This window comes from Cicer arietinum, chromosome 7 (genome assembly GCF_000331145.2).
Source record: "Cicer arietinum cultivar CDC Frontier isolate Library 1 chromosome 7, Cicar.CDCFrontier_v2.0, whole genome shotgun sequence".
Lineage (NCBI taxonomy): Eukaryota > Viridiplantae > Streptophyta > Magnoliopsida > Fabales > Fabaceae > Cicer > Cicer arietinum.
The window spans coordinates 53,593,078-53,612,937 of record NC_021166.2 but is presented as its reverse complement, the minus strand read 5'-3'; the positions used below and the strand labels follow the sequence as shown (position 1 = coordinate 53,612,937).

At 33.7% G+C, this 19,860-nt stretch overlaps 2 protein-coding genes across 3 annotated transcripts; both read left to right on the top strand.

Moving 5' to 3' along the window:
* The first annotated feature begins 1,007 nt into the window (after positions 1-1,007).
* Positions 1,008-13,433, top strand: LOC101505497 (golgin candidate 3-like). Of its 2 annotated transcripts, none has more exons than XM_004510643.4 (14): positions 1,008-1,420; positions 2,604-2,702; positions 3,342-3,470; positions 3,655-3,787; positions 3,876-3,940; positions 4,469-4,627; positions 4,764-4,877; positions 4,994-5,140; positions 6,275-6,571; positions 6,736-6,801; positions 7,093-7,295; positions 7,562-7,616; positions 12,169-12,354; positions 12,779-13,433. In XM_004510643.4, the coding sequence occupies exons 1-14, from the start codon at positions 1,199-1,201 to the stop codon at positions 13,127-13,129; spliced, it is 2,226 nt and encodes a 741-aa protein (XP_004510700.1). In that variant the 5' UTR covers positions 1,008-1,198; the 3' UTR covers positions 13,130-13,433. The 2 variants fall into 2 exon arrangements, with proteins under 2 accessions (XP_004510700.1, XP_004510699.1); XM_004510642.4 differs by having other exon boundaries at positions 1,009-1,420; positions 4,460-4,627.
* A 1,427-nt stretch (positions 13,434-14,860) lies between these two features.
* On the top strand, positions 14,861-16,128 carry LOC101504868 (uncharacterized). The gene is made up of 2 exons (XM_004510641.4): positions 14,861-15,107; positions 15,532-16,128. The coding sequence occupies exons 1-2, from the start codon at positions 14,901-14,903 to the stop codon at positions 15,880-15,882; spliced, it is 558 nt and encodes a 185-aa protein (XP_004510698.2). The 5' UTR covers positions 14,861-14,900; the 3' UTR covers positions 15,883-16,128.
* The last annotated feature ends 3,732 nt before the right edge of the window (positions 16,129-19,860 follow it).

Sequence of the window (19,860 nt, the reverse complement as noted above, 5' to 3'; positions counted from 1 at the left end):
TTTTTTCTTCCCGATTTAGTCCTTTATTCCTAACAATATCAAATAAAATATGAAAATATGAGTTTATTTGAAGATTTGCGTTACGAATTTGATGAAATTTGTATTATATTGAAGAATATAATTAATTTTATGTGTTTTGATTGAATTTTTGTATAGAAAAGGATAACATTGTTGAAATATTAAAACATAAAATATCAAATTGTCACTTAAAATTAAAATAAAGGACCAAGTCGGAAAAAAAAAGATAAATGACTAAAACGTTACCTGAAATTAAGTTAAAGGACCACAAATGTAATTTAGCTTATATATATATATAGTCTTTGAGTCCTAGTTTATAAATGTTGCGATATTGTTAGATTGGACGTGAGTTTTAACTAAAATCTTACAAAAGTCTGAATTAGTCATGATGAAATTTATTATTTATTTTAAGATGAAAAAATAAAATAATATAATATATGAAAGTGTGGCCTAATAATGAATATATATGAAAAATTGATCACATGACTTTGTCTTTTATCTCTTATCTCTGGTTTCTTTAACTTCTCTCACATTTGTTCTTTTATATTTTTGCTACATTTATGTTTTTTGTGTGCCTAAAGTCTTAAAAAGATAGAGAACTTAAAGTTAGTTATCAAAATCTATATTGTAGAAGTTCTAGTTAAGTATCTAATATCTTCAAAGCAATTCGAAATCCAAATCGTAATCAATCTTATTTTGAACTATTATTGTTGATTGTTCTAATTGATTAATTATATTTTCAAATTACAAGATCACTAATATAAAAAAAAGTGCATGTTTCCATACATAATTTAACTAATTCGTTTTAAACTATCCTAATTTTAGTAAATTGAGGAATGATGCTTTGTATTTAGTGCTCGATTTCAGTTGATTTCACTATTTAATGAAGTATATTTCTTGAAAAGAAAAACACATTTACACAAAGTGGCCTAAGAATAAATTACTGTATTAATTAAATTAAATAAATGAATAATTGATGATAAAAAGTTTTGGCAAAAAAAAAGTCGAGATCTACCAAGAATTGCACTGTAGTTTCCCACTCTCACAGATTCAGTCCTCCCAATTTCCGTGCAAAAAATAATAACTAAAATTAAAAGATAATAATAATATTCGGGAAAAATAACAGCTGCATCTTCATTTGCTGCAATTTCCGGTGGATTGCGATTTTGTGACTTGAATCATGTGGGGCACCATTGCCAATTTGAAAGACAACTTGAACAAGATCGCTCTCGATGTTCACGATGACGAAGATGAAATGCTCCGCATGTACGGTGGTGAAACCCCTGCTAACGGCGAGGAATCTTCTGTCACTGATCGTCGGAGTTCTAACGGCTTTGTGCGTTCCAAATCGGCAATTAAGTCGCCACTTTCAAATGGCGTTGATCATGTCTCTCTTTCTGAGGTAACTCTCACTCTCTCGAAGTTGTAATAGCTTGTGGTTATATCTTGTTATAGTTTGTTTATTAAGTGAAGTGTTTAACTAACTATTCAGCTATATATAGCTAGGAACGTTGGATGATAACCTAATAAGAACGTATTTGCTTCTTCAATGGACTAGGTCTTGGGTTTTAGACTCACAGTGAGTTTCACTTTGCTCATTTCCAATATATTATGAAGAAATGATTTAGATAAAAGAGAGAGAATATTAAGTTTATCAAATTATACTTGTTAACAATTGGTGTGTTTTCCACTATGATAAATACAAAGTGAAATATAATGCTTTGGAAATAATGTGCATAGTGTTATTAGATGGTAGAATTGCATAAAAAAAAGTTTTACATTGAAAATCATATCTATTTTGAGACATTCGTTTTTTTTAAAGTGACACTCATTGTGAGGCGGATGGAGTACTTATCTAATAGCTATGAAACTCTACAAACACCGACACATACAAACACTTGTAATAGTTTAAGAAATTAGAAGTGATTGAATGTGACATACATGTCGGTGTTGTAGCAGGGTTGGGCAATGGGCACTGAGTAGCGACACATGTTGGAAACTGGACACACTTTTAATTTGTAGTGTCAATGCTACATAGTACAATAGTGGTTGGTTGGTGGCATTGGACCATGAGTGAACTTTACCTGCATTGTCAGGATTTTGAATCATGAGTTGCCTTTTTGTGGAGTGATATTTGCTTAGTCACCATCCTTGATGATAGAAGATTTATCTCATAGCTATTATGCTTGTGGTATGTCCATGTTCGGTTCCAGAGTTGGAATTGGAAATATTAAAAGAAACTGAAACTTGATCTCCAAGCTACTATGAAAGTATAAAACTGGCGGCTTGCCATCAATGATTTATGTTCCCTCATTTTTTATTATGATTTTTAATTTTCAATTCTAACTTTGTGGATGTAGTGGTCTAAATAAAATATCTCTAAAACATTGCCAACTTTACAATCTTGCACTTAAAATTTAGCAAAACGCTCATTGATGGAACTCATGTGTATTTCAATATATTAGAGGGAGTGCATTGAAAAATGTGTATTAGAGAACGTGTTGTTAGCATTTTTGTGGTTGTAATATGGTTAAATAAAATGTCATTTTTTTACAATAAATCAATGTTTCTTTTGCTTTTGACAGATGGAACAATACAAAGCGGAAATCAAGAGACTTCAAGCCTCTGAGGCCGAGATTAAAGCACTGTCAGTTAATTATGCAGCTCTCTTAAAAGACAAAGAGGTTCGTCTATTACATTTCAACATTTTAATGTAACATTAATCTGTACTCTTTTTGTATTCTCTTGTTTTTTAATAAGTTGGAACTATGTAGAGTTTATACTTCTTGTTCCATTCTTTTAGCACAAGGTAGGATGGGCTTGTGCATTGTCAATGTTTAAGTCCAAAGGGCTCTTGTGTGAGAGGGTGTTTTACTTTCACCCTACAATTTTAAATTTTGTGGAAAGTTGGTTTATGACAGCAGTCAGCAGTCTTTATGGACCTTATTTTGGATCTGATTATTTGAAAATAAATCTCTCTCTCTCTCTCTCTATATATATATATATACACACACACACACACACACATATATTATGAATTGTGTTTTCTAAAGTGAAGCCTAATCATTTCTCTCTCTCCTTCAAAACAGAGGACTTTTAATTTTCTTGAATGCATAGTAAAGTTATATCTTCATTATGTGGTCTTAATTTGGCCAGTGGAAGCCACACACCATGACTGTGATTAGTCCTTGGTTGAAAGGTTGCATCTTGGGAAAAAAAAAGGAGAAGTTTAATTAATATTCACATAACAATTTATCCTATTAATTACATATTTTTCATTATGATCTATGTTAAGATTAACCTTCTAATCATTTCCTTTGCAGGATCAGATTGTTAGGTTAAATAAAGAATATGGTTCCCTAAAGCAGAATTTGGCAGCTACAAATGCTGCTCTGAGTGCCTCCAGAATTGAAGGTTCTAGAGCTTCTACAAGCGGCACTTCATCAATCAAGGTAGTCCTGTATTCTATTTAGGGTCTTTGACTGGCTATCCTCACATCATATAATGCTAAAACTTCTTTTATTTGTTTGTCATTTTGATTTGGATATATAACATTTTGATGAGTTTCTTTATATATTTTTTTTTATATTTTTAATGATGAGTGAACTTGACAACAGATGTATGAATGCCTTCTAGGAGCTTGCAGATTCAGTTGATGGAAAAAATAGACCCTCAAAAGCTGTGCAGTATTCGTCAGAAATACGAAAGTTGAAGTTAGAACTAAAGCAAGAGCGTGATCAATTGGCAAATATTCTACTAAAATTTTGTGGTATTTTTCTTTTGCATTTGGAATGTCTAAATTGTAATATCGTGTAAATAGAAGTTATGCAAAGCTCTGACTCTTTCTTCAATGTCAGAGGAACAGGAATTGAGCAAGTCTTTCCAAGAGGAGCTTAAAATGTTAAAGATGGAAAGAGAAAGAGTGAGTTTATATTTTGGTAGATATTGTCAAAATTTGTTTCTGTTTTATATCCCTCAAGTATAGGGATTTAGTTATATATGAGTACTAATAGGATTTGGTTGTTTAGTAATCTAGTATATATATATATCTGATGTATTGCCAATATATTTCAATTCAATAAATATATATTTTACCCTAATTCTTGACATGGTATCAGAGCTCTCGATCTTTGGGAGCCTTGTTTCCGCACAAATTTGCCGCCTTCATTGCGATATCTTTTTTTCTAAAACCTTAGCCACCTTCATTTGGCCCTTGCTTCCGCATAAACCTATTGCCTTCGTTGCGGTTTCTGTTTTCCTGAAACCTTAACCACCTTCATTGTGGCCCTTTTTGCTGCCTTCATTGCAGCAAGTGTTCAATACTTGAAATTCACACGTTTTTTGCTAGACTTTTTTGTTGCGGCATTATAATTTATAGCACACTTACAGTTTGTGTATAGTTTTCGGTTATCTAACCATATATGATATTAATGCTTGGAAGACATTGAAGGAGATGAACAGAATACAAAATGAATTGAATGAGAAAGCATCAGAAATAATGCATCTGCAATTTGAGTTGACTAGACGGCAAAATGAAGAAACAGGGGAGGCTTTTGATAGCATGAAAAAACTAATCAAAACCTTGGAGAAGGAAAACACCACTCTTAAGGTTGATTTATGCTTTATTTATATTAATTGCTGCTAAAAAAGTTGCTATTATCTTATCAACAAAAATTTGATAGTGTTGTTTTTCTAGTATTTTGCTTGATAAGCACTCTGATATGATCTTTTCTACTTGTTATTAGATGGAGAAGAATGAAATTGAGACTGCTCTCCAAAAAAGCAGGAAGTCTTTCTCTGAGAAAACGTTGCCTGATGCTTTGCATACTCAGAAAAAGGATTCAAGAAGCATCAGTGATGTGAGCCAAAAATTTATAGAAATATGTGCTTTACAGGTTATGCATTCAGCAGAATCATGTAAATATTTATTTTCTACTTTCCTTTTTGGGGCTGGGTCATTGGCTTTTGGTAACAGATGCCAGATCATTCTGAAAGTTTTCCCAGAAAGGAAGAAATGGAAAGATCCTTACAAAAGCTAAGTAAAGATTTGAAGGAAACACAGCGGGACAGGGACAAAGCATTGCAAGAATTGAGCCGTCTTAAGCAGCATTTGCTGGAAAAGGTTTGACTTTTATACTTTGTCTTTTTATGTCTTTATTTTATACTGCAGAATCAATGATGAGTAAGCATCACATTGAAGATGCTTGATGATTCCATTATCTTAATTTTTCATTGTATTTATCTTATAAATTGCATATTATATAATACATTTTTGTTATACTTTATTTGTCTTAAGTAAATTTTACAGGTTTATCTTCCTGTTAGCTTAAAAAACACAGTTGACAATATTTTAGTATACAATTAGACTGAAGCTCATCAATTGTATCCATTTTGGTTGTTGGATAATGCTCAATTGCTATTACAATGTTTTCGTTTCTGCAATTATATGGATTTTGAATAGGAGATCAAGTGATCATAATATCAAATAGCTTGTCTGGTTGCAAGCCAATGCATGTTGGCGTGGAAATTTTTTAGTTGAACAGTGCTTAATGTCTTTTGGGTAAATTTATTGCTTTCTGTAATTAAATTTGCACTGAATAGAATTATTTTCGAGAGAAGCGAAGTTTTTAAGTCAAATATATTTGATTCTAGATGTGAGACTTACAACATATAATCACATTTGCAATTAATTTTACTTTACCATCGTAACAAAATCACATCTTTCAATCTCACAAATAAAATTTTCTAACCTTAGTTCTTCAGAATTAATTCTTTAAGAATCAATTTTCTTAAAGTCAATTCTACCACTAAAACAAATGGACCCTAACTGGTGCAATCATATACATTATAATGATACATAAACTACTTTTTTGTTTTCAATTTTTGAGAAAATGTTTTGATGTAATCAGCTTAAAGCATAGTAAGCTTTAGCTTGAGGGGGAGTGTTGAAATTCAGTGTATGTTTTTAACACATAAACTACTTTTTTGTTTTCCTAATAGTGAGCTGCAGTGATGAGTAGTTGCTGTGATTCTGTAATTTGGCTGGATCTGTTGACCTATTTAATTGTGTGATAATTTTGCCTGACATTTAGCTTTTTCATTTATTTGATAATACTGTACTCTACTGGGAAGTTTCATTTTGTCTCCATTATCCGAGTGTAGACGAGTTCCAGTTACATTGTCCTGGATTGATTTAGTACATGAATACAACTTGTCTGCAGCATCAACGATAATTTATTTGCTGCTTTTCATTTAGGCATCTGAGGAAGCAGAAAAAATGGACGAGGATAGTAAAATCATCGAAGAGCTTCGTGATGGCAATAATTATTTAAGGACTCAGATATCACATCTTGAGAGCACTCTGAAGCAAGCAATTGCAAGTCAGGAGGGACTGAAGATGGCAAACAATAATGAACTTCTCAAGTCCAAGGAAATTATTAATGACCTGAACAAAAAGCTGAAAAACTGTTTGAGCACAATAGATTCTAAAAATGTTGAACTTTCAAATTTACAGACAGCTCTTGGACAGTACTATGCTGAAATTGAAGCCATGGTATACAAACATGTTGCGTTTCCTTTTCCATTCATAAATTAACAGAGAGTTGTTGTGGTGTTAATAATTCCTCTTACATTTTTAGGTCAATACATTTGTAAGTCTGTGTACTTGTGTCAATAATTACTTTGAGTAATTAACATGCGCTATTTTTTATTCTTTAGGAACATTTAGAAGAGGAGTTGACCCGGGCAAGAGAAGAAGCAACTAAGCTTTCTCAACTGGTTATAGTATGGCTCTCTCGTTCTCTAAATACAGTATATGGATCACATGGATATTCTTTATCAAATTATATGCCAATTATATTTGTTGATTTTGTATTCCCCATTCTAATTTTCTACATTCTTATATTTTCCTTTTCTATTATTGTTTAATCTTTATGCATCCTGTGTTATCTGCATTGTTCCCCAATCTTTTTATTTGATCTAGTACTTTTTTCTTAACTCAGGAGAAAAAAGTTAACTCCTTGGCTCGTTTTTTATTTAGTATCATGTAGATTAAATGGTTATTCCTATTACCAGGATGCAGATCAGAGAGCAGATGTATTAAAGGCTGAAAATGAAGAAATTTTGGCTAAGCTTTCCCAATCTGAGAAGGCACAAACTGAATGGAGAAGTAGAGTAAGCAAGCTTGAGGAAGACAATGCCAGATTGAGGCGAGCTCTTGAGCAGAGTATGACACGGTTAAATAGAATGTCGGTGGATTCAGATTATCTTGTTGACAGGTTAACCTGCTTGTGCTCTTAAGTATGTTTTTCTTGCAAAATCTGCTGGACCATGTGATTTCTGGTAGACTTATGAGTTATGAATTCCTAGAAAGGCATTTGTGTTTATTCCTTTTCTCCATAATTTTTTAAAAGGATAATCATCTAGTATTGCAATCCTGTAAATGTGAATTTGCGTTGAATTTAGCCTTGTGATAATTTCTGTTGCTTTGGTTTGATACAGTAACAGTAGACTGTTACACTAATATAAATTGTATTGGTTGCAGGCGCATTGTTATAAAATTACTTGTAACTTATTTCCAGAGAAATCACAGCAGAGAGGTAGGGAAATCTTTTAAATTTGGTTTGTTTTAGCTAAATTGTGCAGGACTGAAATGGAACCCCATATTCTTCATTATGCATGAAGTTGTCATAATTTTGTGTTTGCATGTTGTTGGTTGCACAAAGTCTGGACGGGTGGTTGAGAGAGCAAATCCATGCACTCAGTTTTATCATTCCTAATTTCTACTTTTTTATTTAGCTATTGTTAGTGTAACCAAGTAAATCTTACGTTGAAATTGTGGGATTTTAGAGAAAATGAGGAGAGAAAATAATAAGGGTTTGAATATTATTGATAATAGCTTAATGCTGACTTGATTACAAAAGACTCAGTACTAATATCTATTTATAGAAAAAGATAGACTCAATCATAAATCTGGAACAAATCATAATAGTAATTAGAGATATTTTAAGATATCTCTATGATTATAAATTGATCATAGAAAATAACTCAAGATACTCTAATATAATATAAAAGATATTATAAAATATTTTCTAATATTCTAACACTCGCCCTCAAGCTAAAGGTTACTAAGCTTTAGCTTGCTACAAGAAAACAATGTTTTGCTCCACAAAATAATAAAAAAGATGGAAAGGAATCTCAGGATGCATGTGAAGTGGGAGAGAATTGCTATAAATATAGCTTAGCCAGATAGCCTGATTGATCACCAGCCTGATAGAAATTCATGGAGAGCAATTGAACAAATCAAACTTCATTCTTCTAAAAAACTGCATTTGGAAGCTTCAAACCAATAATAACAAAGACTCAAAATATTAAAACTTGAATTTGCTTCAAGGAAAGAGAGGCATGCTTCAGGTAGAGAAAGGCAAGGTCAATACATATGTGACAAAGATGGGGCCAATGTATTTGGGACAAATTGCCAACATAAAGTGAGTCATGAAAATAAAAGACACCGTCAAAATAAATATCAATGTTTTGCTCCACAAAATAATAAAAAAGATGGAAAGGAAACTCAGGATGCATGTGAAGTCGGAGAGAATTGCTATAAATATAGCCTAGCCAGATAGTATGATTGATCATGCCTGAGAGAAATTCATGGAGAGCAATTAAACAAATCAAACTTCGTTCTTCTAAAAAACTGTATTTGAAAGCTTCAAACCAATAATAACGGAGACTCAAAATATTAAAACTTGAATTTGCTTCAAGGAAAGAGAGGCATGCTTCAGGTAGAGAAAGGCAAGGTCAATACATATGTGACAAAGATGGGGCCAATGTATTTGGGACAAATTGCCAAGATAAAGTGAGTCATGAAAATAAAAGACACCGTCAAAATAAATATCAACGCAGGAAGAAGTCATCACTAATATACTAATATGATTCATATGTGGGAAAAGGGACACCACCAGAATGATCGTCGATGGGAATAGAAGCCATTATAATCTATTAGTAAGAACTAAATTGCATGACAAACACCGAAGAAGAAAAAGCGCAACTCTTATGAAACGAAGCCATGATTGATCAACAAAGTAAGAAAATGCGTCTAAAACAGGAGAGATAATGGTTGTTTGAACAAGGACACATATTTTCGTTGATCAAAATTGAAAAGTAAGTGCAGATCTGGAACCGTCGGAGAGAGAATCGTGCACCAAGAAAGTATAAAAGGAAGCCTAAAATGTTAACCATCAAAACCATCTGAAAAAAATTGGGGCATCTAGCCATGGGATGGGTGACCGTACTCCATCAAAACCAAATCGGGGATCCTGATAACCAGTCGTAGGAGTGCGACCTTTAGCACTCACACCATTTGAGACAGCATTAGAATTTCCATTAGCTTCTTCCACAGAGAATGGCTTTTGATCAGCAGCTACAGATGTGGAAACATCAACCTGAGGATGGACACAGGTGTAGGTGTGAGTGGCCCACTGGTTGGAATCAAGGGTTTAAAATAGGGAGGATACTAATAATGTTGAGGCGCATACATCTGATCATAATTTCCCATGGTTGGAACTGGAGATCCAGCTGGAGAATAGGGGTCATAGGGTGCATATCCATATCCATGATGATAGAGAAGAGACCCATTATCCCCATAAACTCCAGAAGTCATATCAACTGCCTCCGGATTCAAATATCTAGAATAATCATCCCAATCATTACCAGTCCCATCATAACCACCATAATAATAGGCTGTAGATGGATAACCATTTGGGAGGTAGGACATGGTGGGATTCATAAAGTCCTACAACACAGGGGTTATAGACCGTTCATATGATGGGATCTGGCCATTCGCATGATTTCCTGAATCAACCGTTCCATATTGATTGCCTATAGGCTTCTTGTTCGGCTCAGGGATTTCCAAGGCCTTGGACTGAGTGTCTAATGATAACTTCAACAACTCAGATGTTTTTTGATCGGCAGGATTTGCAACGGTTGCCATATCAAAATCAATATCGGGATCTCGTTCTTTCTTCCAAAAAATTTCAAGAAACAGAAACCCCCAAACCAAATCTGAATAGAGATAGGGTTTTAGGCCCAAATCCTTACAAACCCTAACCGAAACGACTTGACCAACCTGATTGAACAGATTGTAAAGTTGAGAATCACTGACATTTAGGTCAAGGTCACCAACGACGTCGTAATGAAGTTCGGTTTCGGTGTGGCAACCACACCGTTCAAAGGAGCCGACACGGCGGCGGGAGTTTGATGCTGAACCTGAACCTGAGCCATCACCACTTCAAATTGATGATAATAATAAATTAATAAAAAATAAACCCTAATCAAACTACTTCACAATTCTTTTTTTTAGGGCAAAGGGTTGTTTGCCGGAAAAGTCGCCGGAAACAGTGGCGGTGACGGCGGCAGTAGCGAACTATACGGAAAGGGAAACCGGTGTCGGAATATAACACTGGTTTGAAAAAAGGAATGTTCACGTTGAAAAAAGAGAAACTATGATTATATTCCCTAACTGTCGGGAATTCGAAAGCGGAACAAGGACGAAATTATTCTAGGAGGATCAAAATAGGCTTTACATACCATGTTGAAATTGTGGGACTTTAGAAAAAATGAGGAGAGAAAATAATAAGGGTTTGAATATTATTAATAATAACTTAATACAAAATATCTTATAATATCTATTATATTATATTAGAGTATATTGAGTTATTCTCTAAGATCAATTTATAATCATAGAGATATCTTAGAATATCTCATTATTATTATGATTTATTCCTAATTTAGGATTGAGTTTGTGTTTCTCTGTAAATAGAGATTAGTATTGAGTCTTTTGTAATCAAGTTAGCATAAAGCTATTATCAATAATATTCAAACTCTTATTATTTTCTCTCATCCTTTTATCTAAAATCCCACAACTTTAACATGGTATCAGAGCCTATTTCGATCCTCCTTGAATGATCCCGCCTCTATTTTGCTGTCGAGTTCCCAACAGTTAGGGAATATAATCATAGTTTCTCTTTTCCAACATTCAGACACATTTCACTCGTTTTCTGTTCAATTCGCTACTGCCGCCGCTGCCACTATTTTCGACAAATTTTCTTGCGAACAGTGTCGTCATCTCCAGATCAGGTCATGCCCAAAAGCGCGTCGCCAAACGCCGTCACACGCGCTCTCACGTGCTGCTAATCTCTCATACAAGTAGATTTGTCGTCGTCGTCTGCTGCTGCATGCCGTCGCTGCTGGAAAAGTTTTCCGACACAACCACATCCACTGTGTGCAAAATCTCCCAATCTACACAACCCAGATTTTTTTAGGTCAAAAGTTGTTCCACGCACGCTCATGTGCCTCCAAGATCTGTCGTGTTCATCTCACGCGCCGCCACCAACAGTCTCGAGCTCAGGCGCGTCTGTCTGCCTTCTAGCATAATGTTTTAGTTATTCCCTAGGATCAATTTATAATCATAGAGATATATTAGAATATCTCTCATTATTATTATGATTTATTCCTGATTTAGGATTGATTCTATATTTCTCTATAAATAGAGATTAGTATTGAGTCTTTTGTAATCAAGTTAGCATAAAGCTATTATCAATAATATTCAAATCATTATTATTTTCTCTTCTCCAAAATCCCACAACTTCAACAATTACAAAAGACTCAATATTAATATCTATTTATAGAAAAACATAGACTCAATCCTAAATCTGGAACAAATCATAATAATAATTAGAGATATTCTAAGATATCTCTATGATTATAAATTGATCATATAAAATAACTCAAGATACTCTAATATAATATAAAAGATATTATAAAATATTTTCTAATATTTTAACATCTTATATAGTTAATACATTAAACGGATAACTGCCATAGTTAATACATTAAACGGATAACTGCCAGTATAGGCTTTGAAATTGATAATTAGACACATGAAATGCAATATTGGCTAATAACTTAATAGTTTAACATAATGATGGGAATGGTTACAAAATTATATCCTTTATTTGCATGTTTATTTTTGCAACTTGCTATGGTTGCTTTCTTAACTGCTATTATCAATGTTGGCGGTATTCTTTTATCTGGTTTGTGTGATGCCTTGGTTTGTTAATCCTGCACTTAATGTTTATGATGTTGGGACAGGTTTTGGATCTAATGGTTCGCATGCTAGGATTCTCTGATGAGGATAAGCAAAGAATAGGCGTTGCTCAACAAGGTGCAAGCACAGGTGTTGTACGAGGAGTTCTTCGGCTGCCTGGTCGCCTGGTTGGAGGCATCTTGGGAGGAAGTTTGACGGAAGCAGCTGCAAATGCAGGATCTGATAACCAGGTCATTTCTTCTCATCTGTTTTTTCTCCATTGGGGGCTATTTTTTAGCGGAAGTTGCAGTAAGCTACAATAACCATTGATGAGAAAATTGAGTCTTTAGATTTACATGAATCTATGGATTACTATCTAGTTGCACGTACTTTATAAAATCAAACTGATGATTATTTTCCTATGACAGAACCAAATGCAGTCCACCTTATCCTTATCAAAATTGTGTTGATTTTATTAGTCCCAATGGACAATAGTAGTTTCTTGGCTTGGAACATCTTCCGCTTTTATGCCAGAGGATGCTACACAAGTTCTACCTAGATTTAATAAACCAAAATATTTATATTTTTGGAAAATACTGCACTCAACTCTTGAACTTTGATATGAAGTTTTGTAATCGTGAATTTATATTTAATTAAGTTATTTTTCCTTTGCAGTCCTTTGCAGATATGTGGGTTGACTTTCTTCTCAAAGAAACAGAAGAAAGAGAGAAGGGAGAATCATCAGGAAATACAGGTACTACACCCACTGAAATTCCACATGATAAAAGTCCAAATACTATTTCTGCTATTCCCCCACTTCCCAATCAAAGGTTTGCATCTGTTCCCCCACTTTCCAATCAGAGGTTTGCATCTGCTTTTCCAATAAATTCAACTAGTCAAAACATTAGTCCTCTCCCTCCTAGCTATTTTCAGCGTCCTGAAAATTTTGGTTCCGAGTTCTCAACAGTTCCTCTTACACCATCTGATGCCAAAACTACTGGTTCAAACCAGCTTCCGAGATACTGAATAGACACAATTAATCTAAGGTATATATAAATATAATTGTTTGTTAAATTGTAGGCATGCGATCTTGTTTTATTATTCCTTTTTCATTCAACGATGAGATGAGAGTTCTTTTCACAATAGGGGGAGGCAGGGGGTACTTCCAAAAGTCTTTTGTTTCCACTGCCTACGTTATATGTCATTCTGTGTGCATTCACGTATATAATATTGGGAAAAAAATCCTGTTGTAGATGTCAAATAATATCATTATCTCTTCAATATTATACTTAAACCAGTTAGCAGCTATAATTTATTCCCTATTCTGTAATGCTGCATGCATATTTATTTGATACGATGTTGTATTTGGGCATTCATCATTTATTCCAATCTTATGGTATTGATTATAAAAATTATATAAAAAGGGCATAAAAAATTACCCAATGCTCATTGATATATAATTGACCCAGCTCCTACATAGAAACATTGGTTTTTGCTATGAATTTCGACCAAGTACATCCATTGATATGGAAAGTAATAGTTTTTATTGATATGTACATTGTTCCAAATAAAGTCAAAGATATTTTTGAGACCAGCAAATTCAATCCAACCACACACATAATCTAGATTCATCATATCTTAAAGTAGAGAAGGAAGAGTCCCAACAGTTAGGGAATATAATCATAGTTTCTCTTTTCCAACATTCAGACACATTTCACTCGTTTTCTGTTCAATTCGCTACTGCCGCCGCTGCCACTATTTTCGACAAATTTTCTTGCGAACAGTGTCGTCATCTCCAGATCAGGTCATGCCCAAAAGCGCGTCGCCAAACGCCGTCACACGCGCTCTCACGTGCTGCTAATCTCTCATACAAGTAGATTTGTCGTCGTCGTCTGCTGCTGCATGCCGTCGCTGCTGGAAAAGTTTTCCGACACAACCACATCCACTGTGTGCAAAATCTCCCAATCTACACAACCCAGATTTTTTTAGGTCAAAAGTTGTTCCACGCACGCTCATGTGCCTCCAAGATCTGTCGTGTTCATCTCACGCGCCGCCACCAACAGTCTCGAGCTCAGGCGCGTCTGTCTGCCTTCTAGCATAATGTTTTAGTTATTCCCTAGGATCAATTTATAATCATAGAGATATATTAGAATATCTCTCATTATTATTATGATTTATTCCTGATTTAGGATTGATTCTATATTTCTCTATAAATAGAGATTAGTATTGAGTCTTTTGTAATCAAGTTAGCATAAAGCTATTATCAATAATATTCAAATCATTATTATTTTCTCTTCTCCAAAATCCCACAACTTCAACAATTACAAAAGACTCAATATTAATATCTATTTATAGAAAAACATAGACTCAATCCTAAATCTGGAACAAATCATAATAATAATTAGAGATATTCTAAGATATCTCTATGATTATAAATTGATCATATAAAATAACTCAAGATACTCTAATATAATATAAAAGATATTATAAAATATTTTCTAATATTTTAACATCTTATATAGTTAATACATTAAACGGATAACTGCCATAGTTAATACATTAAACGGATAACTGCCAGTATAGGCTTTGAAATTGATAATTAGACACATGAAATGCAATATTGGCTAATAACTTAATAGTTTAACATAATGATGGGAATGGTTACAAAATTATATCCTTTATTTGCATGTTTATTTTTGCAACTTGCTATGGTTGCTTTCTTAACTGCTATTATCAATGTTGGCGGTATTCTTTTATCTGGTTTGTGTGATGCCTTGGTTTGTTAATCCTGCACTTAATGTTTATGATGTTGGGACAGGTTTTGGATCTAATGGTTCGCATGCTAGGATTCTCTGATGAGGATAAGCAAAGAATAGGCGTTGCTCAACAAGGTGCAAGCACAGGTGTTGTACGAGGAGTTCTTCGGCTGCCTGGTCGCCTGGTTGGAGGCATCTTGGGAGGAAGTTTGACGGAAGCAGCTGCAAATGCAGGATCTGATAACCAGGTCATTTCTTCTCATCTGTTTTTTCTCCATTGGGGGCTATTTTTTAGCGGAAGTTGCAGTAAGCTACAATAACCATTGATGAGAAAATTGAGTCTTTAGATTTACATGAATCTATGGATTACTATCTAGTTGCACGTACTTTATAAAATCAAACTGATGATTATTTTCCTATGACAGAACCAAATGCAGTCCACCTTATCCTTATCAAAATTGTGTTGATTTTATTAGTCCCAATGGACAATAGTAGTTTCTTGGCTTGGAACATCTTCCGCTTTTATGCCAGAGGATGCTACACAAGTTCTACCTAGATTTAATAAACCAAAATATTTATATTTTTGGAAAATACTGCACTCAACTCTTGAACTTTGATATGAAGTTTTGTAATCGTGAATTTATATTTAATTAAGTTATTTTTCCTTTGCAGTCCTTTGCAGATATGTGGGTTGACTTTCTTCTCAAAGAAACAGAAGAAAGAGAGAAGGGAGAATCATCAGGAAATACAGGTACTACACCCACTGAAATTCCACATGATAAAAGTCCAAATACTATTTCTGCTATTCCCCCACTTCCCAATCAAAGGTTTGCATCTGTTCCCCCACTTTCCAATCAGAGGTTTGCATCTGCTTTTCCAATAAATTCAACTAGTCAAAACATTAGTCCTCTCCCTCCTAGCTATTTTCAGCGTCCTGAAAATTTTGGTTCCGAGTTCTCAACAGTTCCTCTTACACCATCTGATGCCAAAACTACTGGTTCAAACCAGCTTCCGAGATACTGAATAGACACAATTAATCTAAGGTATATATAAATATAATTGTTTGTTAAATTGTAGGCATGCGATCTTGTTTTATTATTCCTTTTTCATTCAACGATGAGATGAGAGTTCTTTTCACAATAGGGGGAGGCAGGGGGTACTTCCAAAAGTCTTTTGTTTCCACTGCCTACGTTATATGTCATTCTGTGTGCATTCACGTATATAATATTGGGAAAAAAATCCTGTTGTAGATGTCAAATAATATCATTATCTCTTCAATATTATACTTAAACCAGTTAGCAGCTATAATTTATTCCCTATTCTGTAATGCTGCATGCATATTTATTTGATACGATGTTGTATTTGGGCATTCATCATTTATTCCAATCTTATGGTATTGATTATAAAAATTATATAAAAAGGGCATAAAAAATTACCCAATGCTCATTGATATATAATTGACCCAGCTCCTACATAGAAACATTGGTTTTTGCTATGAATTTCGACCAAGTACATCCATTGATATGGAAAGTAATAGTTTTTATTGATATGTACATTGTTCCAAATAAAGTCAAAGATATTTTTGAGACCAGCAAATTCAATCCAACCACACACATAATCTAGATTCATCATATCTTAAAGTAGAGAAGGAAGAGATTATCTCTTTGCAGTTGGCATGGTCAACGAACAATGAGGAAGCATCACTGTTGTCAGAATCAACAGTTCTAAAGCTGTTGATCTCTACCTTCGTTACTCATTACTGTGTAGACATTGGCGATGGAAGAGGAGCGAGGGGTTGGGGCTCTCTTCAATCTTTAGTGTCACAAGAGGTTAGTGCTAGGGTTGACAAGACTCAATCGAATTCTAACTCACGTCAACCTACGAATTAGGAGAGATAGATTAAAATAGTTCATTGCAAAAGCGAGCCTCAATTTCTCAAGTGAAATCATAGACAGCTCTTCAAAAAGCATATGCAATAGTTCAACTTTCCCTAAGGAACTCAAATATCTATGTCCGTATCACACTGTATTGGTACCTTACTCTAAATATTAGTTTACACATTCGATCTTCCTTCACTTGTTAAAACAATATTGGGATCTGCAACAAGAGTTAACCAACACAACAGAAACAATTACAAAACCAGAAATTAAAACGGAGAATGTTCTTCATTTTAGCAGAAAACGGAAAACTTCTTGACCAAAACTGAAAACACAGAAAACGGAAACGTTTGCTAAAAAATGCAGAAAACTGAGAACGAACGTTCTCCTTTCTGCAGTTTTGAAAACAGTTTTCGAAAACAAAGTAAAACTCAAATGAAGAAAGATAAAGGAAGAATAACACTAAGATTTACCTTTTTCAGCCTCAGGTAATTGATATCTACGTCACTGGCAATCAATATAGTATTCACTATGAATATTTAAATTTACAAGATTAAGGTCTCTTTAAGATTGATCTCCTAGTATCTATCACTATTGAGAACACAACAATACTAGCCTTTTCGCTCATTCTCTTCTCTCTCCCTTGATCTCTGTTTCTGAGTTTCTATGAATCTAATTGCACATGCCTCTATATCTCATCACACATCCACAAGTGCATTTTACAATTATATATAGTATGCTAAAACAAATTAGCTTAACTAACTCTATAATACGTTGTCATAACCAAATTGTCAAATTCAGTTATAACAATAACTAACTCCATGTAGTTATTGATTTGATGCATATCTCCACATCACTGTTAATTAATTAGTTAGTGATTTTGAAATATTGAGAAATCATTTGAATTTATGGCTTGATTAAAATGCATATCAACTGGTCGAATCCTCCCCCAAATGGACAGTATAAGTAAACAAATCCGAGTTGTGGATATCACAGCTTCATGAGGATGGAGTCGTGGAGAGCCCTCATTGACATTTAGGATAGCCTTGACAGCCAAACCAATGATGACCAAGGTTGGAACCCCGTGAGCCCCAATCCTCTGACCGCTTATGGAAAGGGCTCGAGCCTAGAAAACCTTCTCACAGGGTTTAGAAAGCATTGAAAAAATAAAACGGTTTTATGTACAAATTATTTTCAACAATAATGAAGTGAATGAAGGTTGAGTACACAAAAAAAAGGGAAGGTAGATTATGCATAGACCAAAATAAGCTACCTAAAACAACTTATGAAAATAAACTTCAAAATAACTTGTTAACATTCACTTATGTTCTAGAGATAGATTGCGTAAAAAAAAGTGATTAATGTAGTTTTGGTTTTGATTTTTTTCTTTCACTCAATCCTTTGAGGTGTAACTGTTGCTTTGTTGTCCTTACTCCCATATTGATATCTATGTTCTATGCAGTTTTAGGATCTATTAATCAGAAAGTTACATCAAACGTCCTTCACCCATATTGAATTCATTTAAGCCACATTATTTCAAACGAGTTTTAAATATGATGAGGGTATCATAAACAATATACAAGAAAATCAAACTAAATGTGATTTTTATATCAATTCGTAGAGTCTTCAATCTTTTCTCCAAGCTCTTTGATTGCTGGTTTGTTGGATTATAAAAAATAAAAAGTGATTTTAATATTTAATAATTATGAAATTTTAATTTTATCCAAATTTTTAGTGAGATATCTCTATCAATAGTTATTAAATAAAATGAATAAGGCTAAATATTGTCACTCAACATTTGAAAGACATTTTATTGTAATAGATTAGTCGTTTATGTTTTTTTTTAATGTCTTTTAACTGTCATAATTTCCAAGACACGTTTTTTTTTTTTGTTTCCGTTAAAAAAATGACCTATGTGGCCGTTACAACGAGGATGTGGAGTAAATGGTGCCAACATGGCAAGTTCAACTAAAAAATGACTTTTGTTTTCTTTTTCTATTCAAAATGAAGGATCATTTATAATCCTAAGGTTGTGTTTGGCTAGAGAGGAATAGAGAAGAGGGGAGATATTATTTTAAATGTAGTTTGGTTTAATTATTTGGAAGAGAGATGAGGGAAGTAAAATCACCCATAAGCCACTTTTAGCGCTCCTCCAAAAGTGGAAGGGTTTTGAGGAGAGATAATATTTACTTAAAATGATATTTGATTTAATGCAACCTTAAAAATTAAAAGGGAAAAATAAAATAAATGCTATTTTACACTTTCTTTCTATTAAAATTTTTCTCCTCTTTGTATCAAACCAAACATAAAATATTTTAAATTCATATCCTCCCCTCAACTGAATCAAACAAAAGTATCTTCATTTTCTTCCCTTCACCAAACTATACAGCCTTAAATACTCCTTTTTCTGTATTTAACGGTGCTTAAATCTCTCACAAGATCAAATCCCTAATTTATATGGCCCTTTTTGACATGCCAATGTCCCTGCACAATTTTCTCATCCCAAATAAAAAGGCATGGTCTGTTGGAATTGGGCATTCCATTTCGACGAAAATGTCCCTTTAGAAAAGGGGTTGATTTTGGATTTTCTGGGTTTTGGGTTTGTAAGGCAAGCTTTTAGTTTTTGTTGCCAAAATGTAAACTTGTTGAGAATACACCTTGTTTACCAAGTAACCATGTTTTTCTTCATTCACCCCATTGTGGAAAAAAGACTTCTTTTTCAACCACCAAAAAAATACAAAAATGAAAAGGAATAAGTAGTAAAGGGTTCTCTTTCAATGTATCGGTTTCAAGATCTGATCTCAATTTTCAGTCAAACTCTAGATTAGAATTTTGGATGAAGGGTAGAAAATGAAATTGTTTGAAGTGGTCACATAGCAAATTTCCTTAAAATAAAATGAGTTTATAATTTTAAATGCCACATAAGCATGTGATTTCAGTTAACATTTTTTTTAAGAGTTTGACAAAAAGGTTAATGATGCGCACGTTATAAAAACGATTTAATTTTTTAAGAAAAAAACGTAAGTATTGATCAGCTACAACTATAAAGGACGGCATAAAAAGTTCGCCTAACATTAATATATGGACCAGTGCCTTTAAAATAACACGAATCATATCTAATTTA

Excerpts from the sequence above, each read along its gene's own strand:
- LOC101505497 (XM_004510642.4), top strand. The coding sequence starts at position 1,199 with ATGTGGGGCACCATTGCCAATTTGAAAGACAACTTGAACAAGATCGCT. Across the intron at positions 1,421-2,603 it reads ATCATGTCTCTCTTTCTGAG|ATGGAACAATACAAAGCGGA; the intron begins GTAACTCTCACT and ends TGCTTTTGACAG. Across the intron at positions 4,628-4,763 it reads AGGAAAACACCACTCTTAAG|ATGGAGAAGAATGAAATTGA; the intron begins GTTGATTTATGC and ends ACTTGTTATTAG.
- LOC101504868 (XM_004510641.4), top strand. The coding sequence starts at position 14,901 with ATGTTTATGATGTTGGGACAGGTTTTGGATCTAATGGTTCGCATGCTA. Across the intron at positions 15,108-15,531 it reads ATGCAGGATCTGATAACCAG|TCCTTTGCAGATATGTGGGT; the intron begins GTCATTTCTTCT and ends TTTCCTTTGCAG.